Source organism: Epargyreus clarus, unplaced genomic scaffold (genome assembly GCF_041222505.1).
Source record: "Epargyreus clarus isolate Ecla_fem2 unplaced genomic scaffold, WU_Ecla_fem_2.2 ptg000018l, whole genome shotgun sequence".
NCBI classification, from domain to species: Eukaryota; Metazoa; Arthropoda; class Insecta; order Lepidoptera; family Hesperiidae; genus Epargyreus; species Epargyreus clarus.
The window spans coordinates 5,472,889-5,489,099 of record NW_027332226.1 but is presented as its reverse complement, the minus strand read 5'-3'; the positions used below and the strand labels follow the sequence as shown (position 1 = coordinate 5,489,099).

The following is a 16,211-nucleotide window of genomic DNA, read 5'->3' as shown; positions in this document are numbered from 1 at the left end:
TGCGGCCCGACCACCCTGGGTAGCAGCAACCACCGTCGCTGCCGCGTCCGCCACCATGCGAAAGTGAAAATTTCCTAGGCACTTTCTCCCCACCCGTCGCGGCGGCCGCATCGCCCCGCCCCTCACTGCACCCCCGCACCCCCGCGCCCCCGCGCCGCTCGCCGCAAGGTCAGCCCCGCGTGCAGGCGGGTGGCGCGGCGGCGGCGCGGCGACGCGCTGCGCTCTTGAAATTTCGCTTTCGTTCACTCGCGGTTATTAGTCGGCCGCGCGCGCTCCGGCAAGCATGTGTTTCGCGTGACGCGCTTCGGTACTTAGCGGCGGCACGTTCGATTTCGTTTGCGAGTCGATCGTGGTGCGGCATGGCTCCGCGAAGACAGGGCGCCACCGGTGAGCGCGAGGCGGAGGACGTCCACGGGTGCTGCGTGCCCGGCGAGTGCCTTCGCCCCCGGGAACCCGTGCGCGTCGAGGACGCGGTCCGCGTGCTATGCAACAATGACACGTGCGCCGCCGGCCGGTACATGCACCGAGAGTGCTTCGAGCAATGGGAGGCCGGGGTTCTCGCATATCTCAAATCCTGCGGCCGAGCGCGCTCGTGGTCCGAGCGGCAGCGACATCAGAATCTTTGGACGAAGAAAGGCTATGATTTGGCATTTAAGGCCTGCGGCTGCCGTTGCGGACGGGGGCACCTGAAGAAAGACTTAGACTGGGCACCGCCGGGAGCGGCGATCCGAGCCGATGAGGAGAAGAAGCGCCGCAGGCGAACACGATCAGGCAGAACCCCGGCGGCAGTCGATGTCCGCACCAGAGCTTTTAGTCTCTCCAGCTGCGGCTCCTGCTCGCCGCCTTCTGCACCTTCAGAGCCATCGACCAGCCCCACACATGCTCCACCCCAGACCATAACACCGGCGAAGAGAAACTCCAAACCAGAAATCGTTTCCGACAGGATCAGGTAAATATTAACAATTAAAAAACTGTTATTTCAGGGTGAAAATTTATATAAACGTACTTATGGCTTAATAGAATACTTTTCTATTTTGAATATTATTATTGCAAATGTAACTAAACCCTTCGGCACCAACAAGTACTAGTATTCCTATGTATTTGTCACCGATTTCATGAATAATTGAAAAGGTGTAAGCAGACAAGTTGGAATTACATTGGACACATATCGTTAAAAGTCGCGAAGTGTTTGCTGAATGTTAGCATAGCTTTTTGCTTTTAAATCATTTGTTGATGCTTACTTCGTCGAATTGATGCTTACTTCGTTTCCTGGGAGTAGCGGTGGCGCTGGTCGAATTGCTTAACGTTGAAAACACCTACGTTGACATTTAGCGAGATCAGCAAAAGGAGTACGGCTACAATGTACTTATGTATTGGATGCATTTCTCGCCGGTTGTTTATATCGTATCAAATAGCGAGTCCACATAATTGGCGCGAAACTGGTTGTGGGCTTGGAGCCGGCTAGTTTCGTTCGAGAACCGGCTCCCCCGCCACTCGCGTGCATTCAATTCAGAGATAGTTAGATACTTACGTTGCTAACTGCCTCAAGTAAGTAACACCTAATTTGATGCAAGTAGGTAGGTAGCCGTCGCCAATTGCAACACGAATAAAAAAGTTTATATCTGTATGTCACTAACTAGGTAAGTAATAAATATAAGGTTTAAATCTAAGCTCTTAAACCAAATATTGATCTAGATATTTTTTGCCAATTACAGTGTTTTGTAAGGTATAATGATAAGATGATAGATAACTAAAATCAAGCCAATCGAGCCAAGTAAGTTTCCGAAATCGAAACTAAAGTTGTAACTGTTCTACTTATAATATGTTTTGTGGTTTAATATTAAATCTACATTTTCATCGTCACAGTATAACAATTAAAAAGTTTATAACGATTTAATAATCTTATTAGAATGCAAGAACATAAGCATTAGAGGAGTAAAGTTTGTAAATAATATTCCATACCCATTCAAGACTTTTCCTGGCTAGAATCAAATAACAATTTATCCAAAATTCTAAAGAGAAGGCACTCTGCTATGCGGAATATTTTTATATCCACCTCCATTCACTTTGCCATACAGTGGAATAAAATAAAAAGGCAAAGCTGCGTTGTCTATGGTTGCATGCATGCGCTGGCGGAATAATAGGCTTGGTTATAACAATCTAATTCTAAAAACCAGCGAAATTACTTGGATATTTTGACATAAAGTTCATGTATTGTTAACAGAGAAATTATTATACTAATGTTCAATAGTATTATTTATTTTTCAGAAATAATAATAAGTTAAGAAATCGAAATATAACATTCGAAAATTAAAAATCTTACACACGGGCACTTATTGACTGGCGTCGCAAATATGTGGTTTTAGTTAGACTTTAGTCAGATATTTAAATGCTGCACAAACAACCGAAATACAATAACAGACACAATTTACAATTCTAACTTTTCACGTTGCGAATAACATTCACGAAATTAATGAATTTAACTAAATACCTGTTTACACTTATAAAGTTATAACATATAAAAATCAAGTGGTCAGTTTCAAATGTGCCTATATTAAGTTCTTCATAGAGGCCTGATGACCACGGCCAGGGCAGAAGCCGGGGACCGAAACTATATTTGTAACTAAGTTTGTTTAAGTTGTTAGAGTCTCTAAGATAACTTCAGATTTCGAAAAAAAAGACTAAAACCTTTATTATTGTATGATGAATGACTTAAATTTTAATATTCTCGTAGATTGCATACCTTTTCTTTGTTTTTTTACCTGATAATATGGCAGGCATTCCCGTAAATGATAATATGTATATCTTTTATTATTATAAAATATCCTTGGTCTACCGCTACGAATATTTTCTTTTGTATTTACTGTAACGTTTCGAACAGCAGACACTAACCCTTTTGTGTTTTTTGCACACGAAATGTAAGTGTTATAATTCCCGTACGGTTGGCGCGGCACAAATTGGCGGAGCCCTAAAAATGCAATTTCGCCGGCCCCATACATTAACTGCGCTTCGGTGCACAGCTGGTTTCCGTTTCCCGTTCGTAGCAAAAATGCGTTTTCCCGAAATTGACCTGCCCCCGGCCCTTCCCTTGTCCAAATTGTTGCGGTGTCTTCGCCAAGACTCATTACGTATCCGCGTATTTTTTGCCAATCGATAATTCGTTTCCGGCTTAAATTTTACTTACCTACCGTTGACAAAGAGAAAAAAATATGAACGGCGAAAAACATCTGGATAGCTGTTGTAATTTTGTCGGACATAGTTTTGGTAAAAGTTACGTTGGAATTGGTTTTTTTTTTAATTAGTAAAGTGTAAAATCCAATTTTTAGGTTTAAGTTCATCGCTATTTGGAAACATATATATACGGATGGTGGCATGTAATCCAAGATGATGCTTAAATAAATAAATATGGGCACGAATGACGCAACACAGTAATCAAAACTAATAGAGGAAATGTTATCTTTTGATTTGCATAATTACTTTATGTTTAAGCACTTAGCCTGATGAATGTGGAGACATAAATGAGATTGAGCTGTAATTGAGAGATATTGTACATTATTTTATGAATCATATTTGAAAAGCTATGTATTTATTGATGACTTGTATCCGACAGACTAAATAATGTGCATTTTTTTGTTGTGTATTATGATATAGGTATTTTCCGTAGCAAGTCTCCTTCATAACCATAAGTCAAAGGTGTTAGAACATTTCATGATTTAGCTATACAACCCATTCCTGGTTAGTAGGTGTATCGCTATTGTAGCTACGACCACATAGCTATCCAATCCATGGGGCTCGCTGTATTTTGGTTCAAATTGAGGTAAGGCATAGTTAACGTAGGCCTCAGAAGTAATTACGCATTCGTGGTTGACTAAGGCTCTATTTAGATATTTCACTATATTTAAAGACAGTGAGAGATGTCAATATAGTAAAAACAATAATAACACAAAAAAGGCTGGCAGCTAAAGCAAATCAAAGCAAGTTTAACAGTTTCTCACTTGTCACTGATAAGTTGACATTTTGTTTTGATACAAATAAAACTACCTTATCTGTTGGAAAAATTGCTGAAGTTTTTATAACTTAATGGAGCAAAAAGAAAAAAAGTTGAAGCAGCTGTATTTGAACCGGTTATAAATGGTATATAAATAAACGATTTAGTTGTTACATAATACATTGGATACAGGTTTAAATAAACCTCATTAAAACCATACCGTGCAAAAAATCTTATTAAATATCCTGTATCTCGTATTCTTTGGTGATAAAAACTTTGTGGAAACAGCAGTACGGATGTAATAAAATTGTATCTCGTACATTGGTACATAAACACCGCAATAATTGGCCAAGTGCGATTCAAACTTGCACACGGTGGGTTCTGTACTATAGAATTTTCATTATTTTTTGTATTTAAATATTTAAAGTAAATTTATTATGAACATTTTCACACTCTATTTTGATTCAATAGAAAAAGCAAAGAATAGCGGTATGGCGACCCCCATTCATTTACAAAATTATTTTAATATTTAGTATTTGTTGCTGTAGCGCCCACCGTTATACATATAATAAAAATTCAAGTGTCTATCTATTACGGTTCAAGAGACAGAGCCGTGTTACAGGTTACAGACGGACAAACAACAGAGGCTTAGTAATAGGGTTCCGTTTTTACTCTTTGGCTACGGATCCCTAAAAACCAGTTCAAATAACGCAACGACTGCGCAGCGAATACGAGTGCGTAACTGCGTACTAAAATATAGAGGATTGTCTTACAGCTGTCAATTTATATATCCTGTTACATGGTCTATTTATAAACCGTCCTAAAATTTCACGCTCGGCCTAACAAGAACTTGGAAAATACACTTGGACGCAAAAAAACATATCAATTGTGTAAATCTATTTGTAAAAAAAATGGTATTTTGTTTATTAAGCTCATAGTATAGTGCGTAGTAGTAAAATACTAAAACGTCACATTCATAAACTTCATTTTAAAGTTACTTTATAGGCATTTTGGTGAAAAAGCTAAATTTTAACATGTAGGTATAAATATGTGCAAACTAACACACGAAAATGGACAGATTCAATGACCGTATAATATTATACCGTAAATATTACAATATCATATTATTAATTTATAATGTATTGTTATTAATCCCTTACGGCATAAATTATGTGCATAAACATCAATATATATTTTTGTTAATAAACTAATTAAGTTCTTACTAACGAACAAAGCCACTTTAACTAAAGTAATGAATGAAAAGTTAAACAATGAATACAAACCGTACTAGGTAATAGAAAATTGTACTGAAACGTTAAAATTGATTCATTTAATGATCAGACAGAATAATAATATCCAAAGGTGGAATATTAATATAAATAAGCTGAACGAGAATATTTCAAAAGAATTAAGTTATATTGAAATCATAAAAAGATGCAGTTTCATTTATGTTTATCTTATTCGATTCATTAGGTAAGTAAGAAGGTTTAACAAAACTCCTTTTGCATATCTATGTATTATACTTTGTTTACAATTACATTGCTATTATCTCTGCTCACACTTAAATAAAACCAGATCCCAGTCTGTAAAATTGCAGAGCTATAAATTCCTCATTGAAGATTTACAATCTGTGACAGAATCTCACTTGAGGCGTATCAAACTAATAAGTGTAGGTGCGGTAGGTATGTACCGTGGGTGGTGCATGACGCCGATGTTATTCGTTAACTTGACCTATAAAGATGACATGAAAATAACCTCGAAAATTATACTCACTTAACTATTGATTATCACTTCGGATTACTGTATCATTTGCATGTGTTATAAAATCTATTTGTAATATTCATACGTACTTCGCATCATTTGCGTGTGTTATAAAAACTATTTTTAATATTCATACGTCCGTACGTAAAGAATAAAATAATTTCTTCTTCGTCAATTAGAAATACATATCTTAAATAAGATTTATTAATTAGAAATACATTACTTAAATAAGATTTTAAGATATGTATTTCTAATTGACTGCGTTCAAGTTGGTTAATCTTAGAAAATATTATTATGTGTAAATTACAGACAGCGGAGGTGGGAAAAGGGCGGGTCAAAAATCGACATCTCGGACACGACTCAATTAGGACTTCAATATTTTTATTGCTTACGTAAAAAAACTAAAAACAGGAATAACATGTATTATGACACCTAAATACATCGTGGTAACCTTTTTTGTATAGTTTGAATTTAATATTAAAATCAAGTTTATGATTTTTATAAAACACGGGATTTTTGAGCCAAAGGTTTTTATTTGCCTGCCTTGGCAGCTCCTAATAAACTTAACGAGATAATTTGTATGCGACTGACTTGTCTTTTTTTTAGCTTATCGCGGCTTTTTATTCTTACAAACATATGACTTGACAATTATTAAATCATATATCGTTTTGGAAATACATTCAAACATTTTAAACTTCATAAATAGGTTTAATTCAACCAGTTATTTATGTTTAGAACACTCTTTTAAATAATTAGCTTATTGTATACTTAATACTATAACTTTTTCAAAAATATAAATCTTGAATGACATTCAAGTAATTGCTCTTACCTCTTATTTAATAATTTTAGTTAATAGTAATTTATAATGTAGTCCCAACGATCCGAGGATCAGAACTAATGCCTTGGCGGATCCAAATAAAATTAATGAAGCAGTTTGTATGCGACATCGCATCTGCTTTTTATGTTTATTTGTAAATTACTACATTTGGAAATTTAAATATCTTGATAGATATTAATCCATTTTTAGTACGGACCAAGAAAGATAAAGTAATTTAAATTTAAGTGGAATGTAGTGTGCAGCCACTAAAATTCTTTCAAAAACAAGTTTGTAGGTAAATTCTCTGTACACGGAATTGGAAAAGAGTACTTATTTTTTATTGTTGTTCGTTAAAAATATTTTAAATAGAAAAAAGTAAATACAATATCTCAATATCTACATTTATTGATATACAAATATCACAAAAATATTACAAAAGGGTAGTGTTATTACATTTTAAATAATTTTATTCACTAGAGTCTTCACCCAAAGGTCACAAATACCTTGGCAGTACCCAATACACTTAATGAGACAGTTTCTATGCTATCCTGCATCTGTTTTCAGCTTATAGTATGTATTACAAGCCCATTGAACGGCTTCGCATGTTTAATTAATTTTATTGGTTCATTATCGAATAGTTTCCACCTATTCAATGATTACATGTTCGTTATTTTCTTAATTTACCGTTTCTGAAGATAATTGTAGGTGATTACGATAAAGAATCAAAGTTTAACACATTTATAAACTTATAATTATCTTAAATGTATAATTTATTAAAAAAAATGTATAATTGCTTACTTAAAGTTTGTATCAAAAATTGTTCATATATAATGCAAAGGAAAAAAATATATTGGTATAAAATTGTTTTTATGGTTATAAATAATATAATTATTGCTTTAATATGAGCTCTACGTTCTACTAATTAATTTGTTGATAAATATACAATACACGGTTTAATTAAAATGATAAACAACTTATAGGTATTCATAATACGAATATTAAACTTGTTTGTCGTTGAATGACCACAAGATGAAAATTATTAGGTAATAATTTCAAAAATAAAATCCAAACTTCGTAAGCTTCTACCCGTCGAATCAAAAATACCAGTGGATGTAATAAATAATTCCTAATCGCATTCTCCTTTTACTATCCCACATTAATTAGTAACAGGTTTTCGATTTAATTTTAAAATATTATATAGGTATAAGCTAAAATAACTAGTTCCTTTCGTAAAAACACATTTCACAGTTTTATCAAAATGTTACCTATGCATTTATTTTAAAATAAAATTTATGAAAAGCTCTTATTTTTTATGTCATACATTTTTTTATTGATTCTGTTGACTTACATATTTAAAATGTTAATGATCATTACAGCTGTCCAACATTTTACTTTACCGGTAATTGTATTTGACATTTCCCTATCGTAATTTTTAAATGTCCATAGCAAACACACGGAATGTTTAAATAATGAAGTTGTAATAAAATATCGCATGAATGTATCAAAAATACAAATTAATTTATGATTAACATGAAAAAAATCTACTACTATATTATTATAACCACGTGATGATTGAATCTGTTTAGTTAAAATCAATTGACACATACGAATATTTCAACATCTATGAAATCGCGTTACCTACGTGCCGCTTTAAAAAGAATTACTGCTCTTATAATTACCTATGTAAATGAACATTAAACATTATCTGCCGTTTCCGAGAAAGTAATTAAATTCAGTACTAATGAAATAAAATATTATTATTTCATTAAAATATGATCTGAATAAATAAGTCATTATTCAAGTTTTAATATTTATTTAGCTTATACACAAATACAAGAAACTATTCTTCGATAAGACTGAAATCAGCATATGTGTGTATGAGTCATATGAACTTGTGAAATAATGCGCATAATAAACAAACGATTACCAGCTAACTATAAGTAACTACACCATATTGCTCCATTTGGTACGAAATACAATAAAATTGCATCTCTTGTTACACTGATTGGAAAGATAAAAGAATACAATATGTGAACACATTGTTTGGTATAATATTGTTATTATTAAATTTATAGTAAGTACTTAATTATGAAAACGGTTGATTCTGTAGCTAAATATATGTCTATTCGTAATGGTTAAGTTTTATAATCAGATTTTTTAATATGTTGAGATTACAATTTTTAATGCCTACCATTGTCTACGTTCAAATACGTCCCCATGCAATTCTATGATATCATGGATGAATATATCATAAGGTAATTAATTACTTATGAGACATTACTCGTAGACTTTATCCCTCCAATTCTTGGAAGCATTGGAGGGACTTCATTCCCTACCGATGCTACAATTAAGTTGCTGCCCCTAATAACTATGTTAGACCGACATGTTATAGTATGCTTTCCGGGAATAAGTAGAAACCTATTTAGACTCACACGAAAGGCCCTGACCTATGTAAGAAACATAAAATATAATGTCAGAAATGTTTATAACCGACGGAATGTAACTTGTAGGTATACTTCATACTATTAATATAAGTTACGCTATTTATCTAGTTACTCCGGTATTAAAACGTCACTATTGTTATGATTTATTTTGCAGGAAGATGTTTATTTGGCCCGCGAAATTACGACACAAAAAATAGTCTGATCACGTTGGTCGAGACCTTGAGACGGGCCCGACGAGCCAACACTAGCTTATTATGTCGGCTTAAGGCACTGCACTCAGCACGTGTAAATAATATGCTGTTATAACTTTAAAATGGACGACATTTTTCACTTTATTTAAATGTTTGGAAATGGAATGGTGATACTGGTTCTTAGATTTTTAGTGCTTTTTTAGTGTTATATTATGTTCATCATTAGTATTCCCTGTATGTTGTTGTTCGATTATAGTGACAACATGTAAGGATACAAATGTTCACACTAAGAGACTACATTTAAATGTGTGAGTTTAGATTCAAACCTGAGTCGTTTCATGTATTAGGTCGAAAGTAAGTAGGTATATCAGTTTTTTTACAATAATTAATTATTACACGCGGATTGCTCATTAAAAAAAATTGTTGTTTATTTATTTGATAAGCTAAATTAGACATTGTGAGAAATTAGTTTTTCGTGATTTACGAAAATACTGTACGCTTATCGATTCGTAATATTGACACACGCTCCAAATTCTATGTAAATTTTACTTATTAAATATATTTCATATTGAAGAACAAAAACTGAATGAATAACTAACCTCAACACAATAGACTAAAGGTTAAGGTTAAAGAGTAGCACTAAGCATTCGTTATTTATTATTGTTTGAATCTAGTGAGAAATAAATAAGGAATTGACCAAACCCTTAACAGTGCGAGGCGCGGTCGCAGTGAGTCAGCCGTCACTGGCGCGTGGAGATATGAGGGGAGGCCGCAAAGGGTATCGGAGAAACTGAACTACCTTCTTACTTACTCTTATTGTTAACTGTAAAATTAACGAGGAGCTTAGTAGAGATACGTCTCGCAAACAATGTATTAATAATATCCTAACCGGTAGCGTAGGAAATGGACTCCGTATTAAAATTTGGTAGCCCCAACAAATTATTCCTCTTTAGATTTATTATGGGCCCTGTATCGACATTAGTTTGGGGCCCCAAATAAATGATTCCTCTTTTGACTTACTTTTGCAGTGAAAACTTATTATGATAATTTTACAGGACTGTTATAATATTTTTTTCCGCGAAATACTTACTGCCCGACTTTAAAATTGTAAATAACATTATACGCATTTTTGCTTACGTTCGGGCCCCTGTCATTCAAGGGCCTGGTATCACAGATGCAATTCATAATTGTTTACTAATAAGAAAGTAAAATACGTTCTCAAGTGTCCACCAGTAAACATAACGTCTTGAGAACATCAGGCGTTCCAACTTACTCATCAAATAGTTATAGATGTAATGTTTACCAAAACAATTATATAAAGGTATCCGGTACATTAAAAATCCAATTCAGATTAACTATTTTGTACAGGAAGTCGTGAGGAAAAAAATGACTGCATAATTCAATGTTAAATGGAGATACAAAAAACAATCACATCTGTGTACTTCTTTTTTGCAAAAGCTAATGAAAAAGCAGTCCATCTGCGTATATACTATATAAACTGTGCAGTTAATGTTTGTTTATGTTCTCTTAACGAGTCATTCTTGAAACGGCCAAGGCCGGCGCGGACCCTCACAAATACTACTTCGTGACAGTTTATTTATTAAATTTACATTGCTATTGCAGCTTTATAGACGTCAATCACCGTTTTATATTAATTGCGTGCTCGTTATTCGGCCTTATATCTCGGCATTCTCACGACTACCGTGCTATAAAGTGCAGAGGACATATTTGTACATTCCCGATTTCATGTTATGATTAACGATCTTGCTGCGTTTGGAGAACCCGCTCTAACCTTTGCCTCTACGTTCGTTCAACATGATACGCGATTATTGAAAACAATCGCTACTGTTTGCTATTCAAATATGGAATATCACAATAACGTAATAAATTATGCGACTTAAGTGGCCAGTGGTCTGTCTGGCAGCGGTCCCGTCAGACAAGACAGTGATTTCCGTTCCCATGTCGACGGCAGAGGGCGTTGGGGCTCGTTAACGCCGTTTTTAGGGCGTGATCGCCGCAACGGCGCATGCCTGCATAATTTGCAGCCCAATTCAATATTACCCCGATTCACTCCTTGCATCTATCTCGGAACGAAACGCGCCATTTATCCGTCTTGTCACGTCCCGTCGCGGTCGACCTTGTATTGAGTTTTCGGACGATAATAGCTAAGGATGCGTCCGTCGATCGGAACCTCGTTTCGTCCAAACAATGCTGTGTTTTTACATTTGCGAGGCTTAAAAAGTGCCGTGTCTCGTCATTTTACTTGCAAATTTGTGTGATTATGCATAGTGGAGCCCAGCAAAGATGTATTTACGCTTGCATTGTATGCATTGTGTGCCGAGTACGCGTGTGGGCACGCACCAATGTTCCCCGTATAATGCAACTCCAACAAAGCATACGCTTCCCCTTCGTTTCGTACAGGTTCACTCGACGATGACTGATTCAAATTTTACTGACGTACCTCTTAAGTGTATCACCGACTGCATTTCGATTTACTCACCCCAAAAGTAATCTCTACAATGGCAAAAGTTAACGCTAGATACTTGATTAAAATGTCGAGTATGAAACGCGAAAAAATGTTAAAACATATTTTTGCTTGTTTTCTCTTTAATATATCCACTTATGTTTAAAACGTACTTGTACGCTATCTAATGAACTGATGAGTATACCTACGTGCCTAATAATACTTATAAAATATTGTAGACCAAAACCCCACGCTGTGTTGTCGTTACAACTCCTACATGGCCTGCGCTGGTCTGCACCTAACTTCATCGTGCAGTCGGCCGGTGGAACGGTGACAATTTAGAGCGGACTATGCATAATTTAACCATTAATTCTCAGAATGACTCTTGGAACTTCTATGTTCGCTAGACGGCGCTGACCAACTCTGTATTATGTATGCGACGGGATTGGATAAAACTTACAAGACTACGAAATTGTACTTTGTAATGTTAAAGTATCCAGACTCAGCAAATAACTCCCGCTAAGTTTAACAATGCCGCATAGCAGAGAGCAATTTGAAATGAAATACTGAGTTGTGGAAATATTCCTATTCCATGCGTTCGTACTGGTCATGGTCAAGTTTTATACGATTGCGCTCGTTAAATAAAAACAAATGTTCATATCTCCATGGATGCAGCGTGCGGGAGAAAGTTCGGCTAGGTTCAGGGACGCGCCGGGCTATTTGCGTCGCGCGGCGGGCGATCGACGATGCAATTAAATTTGTAAACGAAGCTTTATGTTCCGAGCTAAATATAAGACGATCCCGCGATGTTGCCGTCCCGTTCGCTGTCAAAGGCCACGACTTTCGTTCGTTGCATTTCTCATGCTACGAGCACTCTCAAAGATGATTGCATGCAATTGTTCTTTGATGCACGTGCAACCACAATGCAGTTGTTTCGTGTTTCGAAATTCCTGTTTAACAGTCTGGCGAAATTGTATAAGACACTTTCACTCTTACACAAAACTGATCGGCCATTACGATTTTACATGAAATTTATTTGCGAGTGCATCACGACTTACGGCTTTAATTATTGAATCTTATATTTTATCCTCGACTGCCTGTGATTCCTAACTGGTTTTATTGCTTCGGTTTAACGAATACACACAAATTACGTTAAAGATTGAACCTCTTCAATTCATGTAATTTAGTACCTATTAGTGGGCCATTCGAAACCAATTCGATACAAATCAATTTTGATATACGAGGAGTTATAAAAATACATCGTCTGTATAAATAACGTTTATACTGACAATAGGATCGTAATAAATGTCTTGCGGGCATGATTAAAGTGCATCTCGGTTTTATCACTCGAGATTGGAGCGAAGGACACGAAAAGAGATTCAACAAATTGAAGCTTCGTTAAAAAGTGTTTGAACAAATGCTTAGTAATAATCATTTCAATTTGCTCTCGCTTTAAAAGTAATTCTCGTGAGCTTAGTTCAAGTTTCTACGCGCACATGATTTAAATTGGTGAACTTAACATTTTCTCGTTGCAAAGTTTAACGTGTTATTTATATTTAACGGTGTACGCTGCATTAAATCTTGGATTTCAAGTAAATTTACAACTTTAGTGACATAAACGCTGAAATTCAGAGCTTAATTTAGTGCAAGCAGTAAACCACTTCGACGATAAAATTAACGCGTTCGAATTAATATTGCATTTAAATAATGGAGTAAATTACCGGCGATTGTCAGAATAGTGAGCAGAAAACGCCATTACGAAGGGAATGTACGAGATGTTGCAATTGGAACCGTTATAGGTAAAGTTCAGTAGTTCGTTGCGCCCGAACACCTCTGCGTTCATTATTTAAAGGTCAGATACGACAATAGGCAGCCCTTCGCCGTTTTGACTTCATATAAATCCACCCATTCTTCACAAAGATTCAAAGTTTTTAAAGAATTATGTTTTTCGAGCTTAATAAAGGGTTCCTTCGCATCTGTTTTATCAACTAAATAAAGTTAAATACTTACTCAATTTCTAATAAAAGCTACCCATAAGTTTCAGCTTAGGGACGCTATAATGAATCATGTAGAACTTGAACTCTGTTCGATATCCCATTTGATATATTGTATGTTACATAATAATAATACAATCAATCAAGTTTAATTAATGTTATTGCTATGTATGCGAATGGTAACAGAGATGCAAGGGTCCCATTTCAAATGCATATTGCAGATGGTCCGGGGTATAAATCTTGTAATAACGCATCCACCGCAATAGCCTGGGAATGACGGCTAGATTAGATAGCAGATTTATGGAGGCGTTGACTCGTCAACTTGATACCGTTTGTCGACAACGAAATAACCACATAGCAACAGGAATTGTCGTTGTCATGTTGATGTTATTGGGAATGACCACATTCGGAAAAGTTGTAATATATCAATCGCTTGTTGTGACATATCAATAGCTTGTTGATATGTCACTAGGATAATAAATGTGTATTTTTTTTTTTTTTTTTAAAATACGTAACCCAGGGTGGGTTATGTATTTTTTTTTGTCGGGTTACTGTCTGTTAGTATCCCCTGAGGCGAGTGCGACTCGGTCGGACAGCACTAGTGGAGTCGCGGAAGTGTGTGCAAGTGTTCCCGCGGCTCCACCCCCGTAGTAATGCGGAGGGACACCGTCAGGTTTTTAGTCGGTTGGAGCCCGACATCACCTTCCGTCGGCCCATATGGCGGAAGGCACTCGTGCCGAGATTTTCTGACGTAAAAAAAAGTGTCTGTTAGTATGTACTTCACTTCGCAACAGGGTTGCTCTAATCCACCAGTCTACCGACCACAACTTCTAGTCATTCAATATCACAGGTGAATGATTTTTATGAGATGGCGAATAATCTAGGCTCTAAGGGGTTTCTTGTCGGGTATTGGAAATTCCACTGTCGCTCATAAGAAGCGCGCTATCATGGCAGTTAAAATTGTAGAGGTTTGTAGACTATTTATTCGAAGGCAGACAATGCAATACAACTGTAATATAATAAAAACATTAGAAAATTATTTCTTTCTAATAGGCTATTAATTTCATTATAATCTATCAAATTATTTAATAATATTTTAACCTACATCTATTACAAAGCAATTTCGATAAGATACCTCAGTAATCTGGGAATAGAAACACTTGACTGTAATTGTAAATAGTGGGTGCAGATAATGAACTAATCGAAGTAATCAACAAATCTTCATTAGCTAAAGAAAGGTATTATATATTATGACTAGCCTTCATGGACAAAGCTAGTTTTATAGTTTTTTCTCGATATGATATGGGATGCATGATCACGTCCTGTCACGTTAATTAAAACGTGAAGAACGTTGAATCATTTCATTTCATATTGCATTTATCATTTCTTCGTTATTTTATTCCAAGTGCTCATTGAATGCTTATCAACAGAAACTTCTGTTATTTTTTCAATTGTATTAATTTTGTAACGGAAATGCACATTGCTATATTTATAAATAATAGCGTAGGTACAAGTAGCGGTGACGCAACTGGCTATGCAGTTGTTATATAGCTGAAACATAGTTGGCTTGGCACTGACCATCCCTAACACGTGAGTAGTTGTATCGCGTAGTATTCTACGCAGTTACGCTCGCAATTGTTGTTTCCACACAATCATAAACAACACACCATAAAAGTATTCAACAAAGTCATAGTTTATTTTTATCACATGTACACGAACGAAGTACTTTTCAGGCAGTAAATATGTAATTAAAAATAATATATGTACCTGAGTTATGAGTAACTGTTTACAAAGTTCCAATGTTTGTACGTGATTCCAACCTTCCTCAATGCATACACTATATAACTAGTATTCGTACCTATAAATCGTGAGGCAGTGAGTAAAAAGACTGTAAATACTGCCGTTATCTTAATTGCATTCGTTATCTCGACTGCATTTTATTAGCCCGCGTATATAACTATTGGTATACCTTTTCTCTATGCAATCTGACGCGGCTATAATCGATCTATTATTGTGGTTGGTCAGAAGGTACGACGTAAGTGTATTATTAAATTAACGATCACTAACTTAACTTCCTATGTACATACAATACAATGACAACATGGGTTAGTATGCCTTATATAATGAGTGGTATTCTGGTGAATTGTGACTGAACGTGAATTAGCTCGTCTAAGGTATAATTTTAAGAAATGTTTCGAAGCGCCGCCTACAGTCATACTTTCATATAACTTTTTCAACATGTGTATTCAAGGCAAAGAGAATTCCTGTAAGAGTAAAGGTAGCGTTATATAACTTAAAGTACCTATAAGTACCTATGGTAATTATGCAGTTTGGCTACTTTTTCGAAAATCAATGCAATATTTTTTTTTTAGCATGGGTGGCTTCAATAAGTCACCCTTGATGATATTCCGTCGGGGGAGGAAAAGTAGTCAAACTGCATAATTACCGTACCTATATTTCCCGCTATTGGCCCTTGATAAAAATATATACGTATCTATACTAATTTTGAAATTAATTCACAAAAGTTGCACTGGCAACAATCTGCCCTACAT

General features: G+C 35.6%; 1 protein-coding gene across 1 annotated transcript in view; it reads left to right on the top strand.

Moving 5' to 3' along the window:
• The first annotated feature begins 220 nt into the window (after positions 1-220).
• The window catches only part of heca (hdc homolog, cell cycle regulator), a 68,804-nt gene continuing 52,813 nt past the window's right edge, over positions 221-16,211 (top strand). The window contains exon 1 of the mRNA XM_073082599.1: positions 221-949. Coding sequence (XP_072938700.1) covers positions 360-949 — 590 coding nt within the window. The 5' untranslated portion in view covers positions 221-359. The remainder of the gene's footprint in view (positions 950-16,211) is intronic.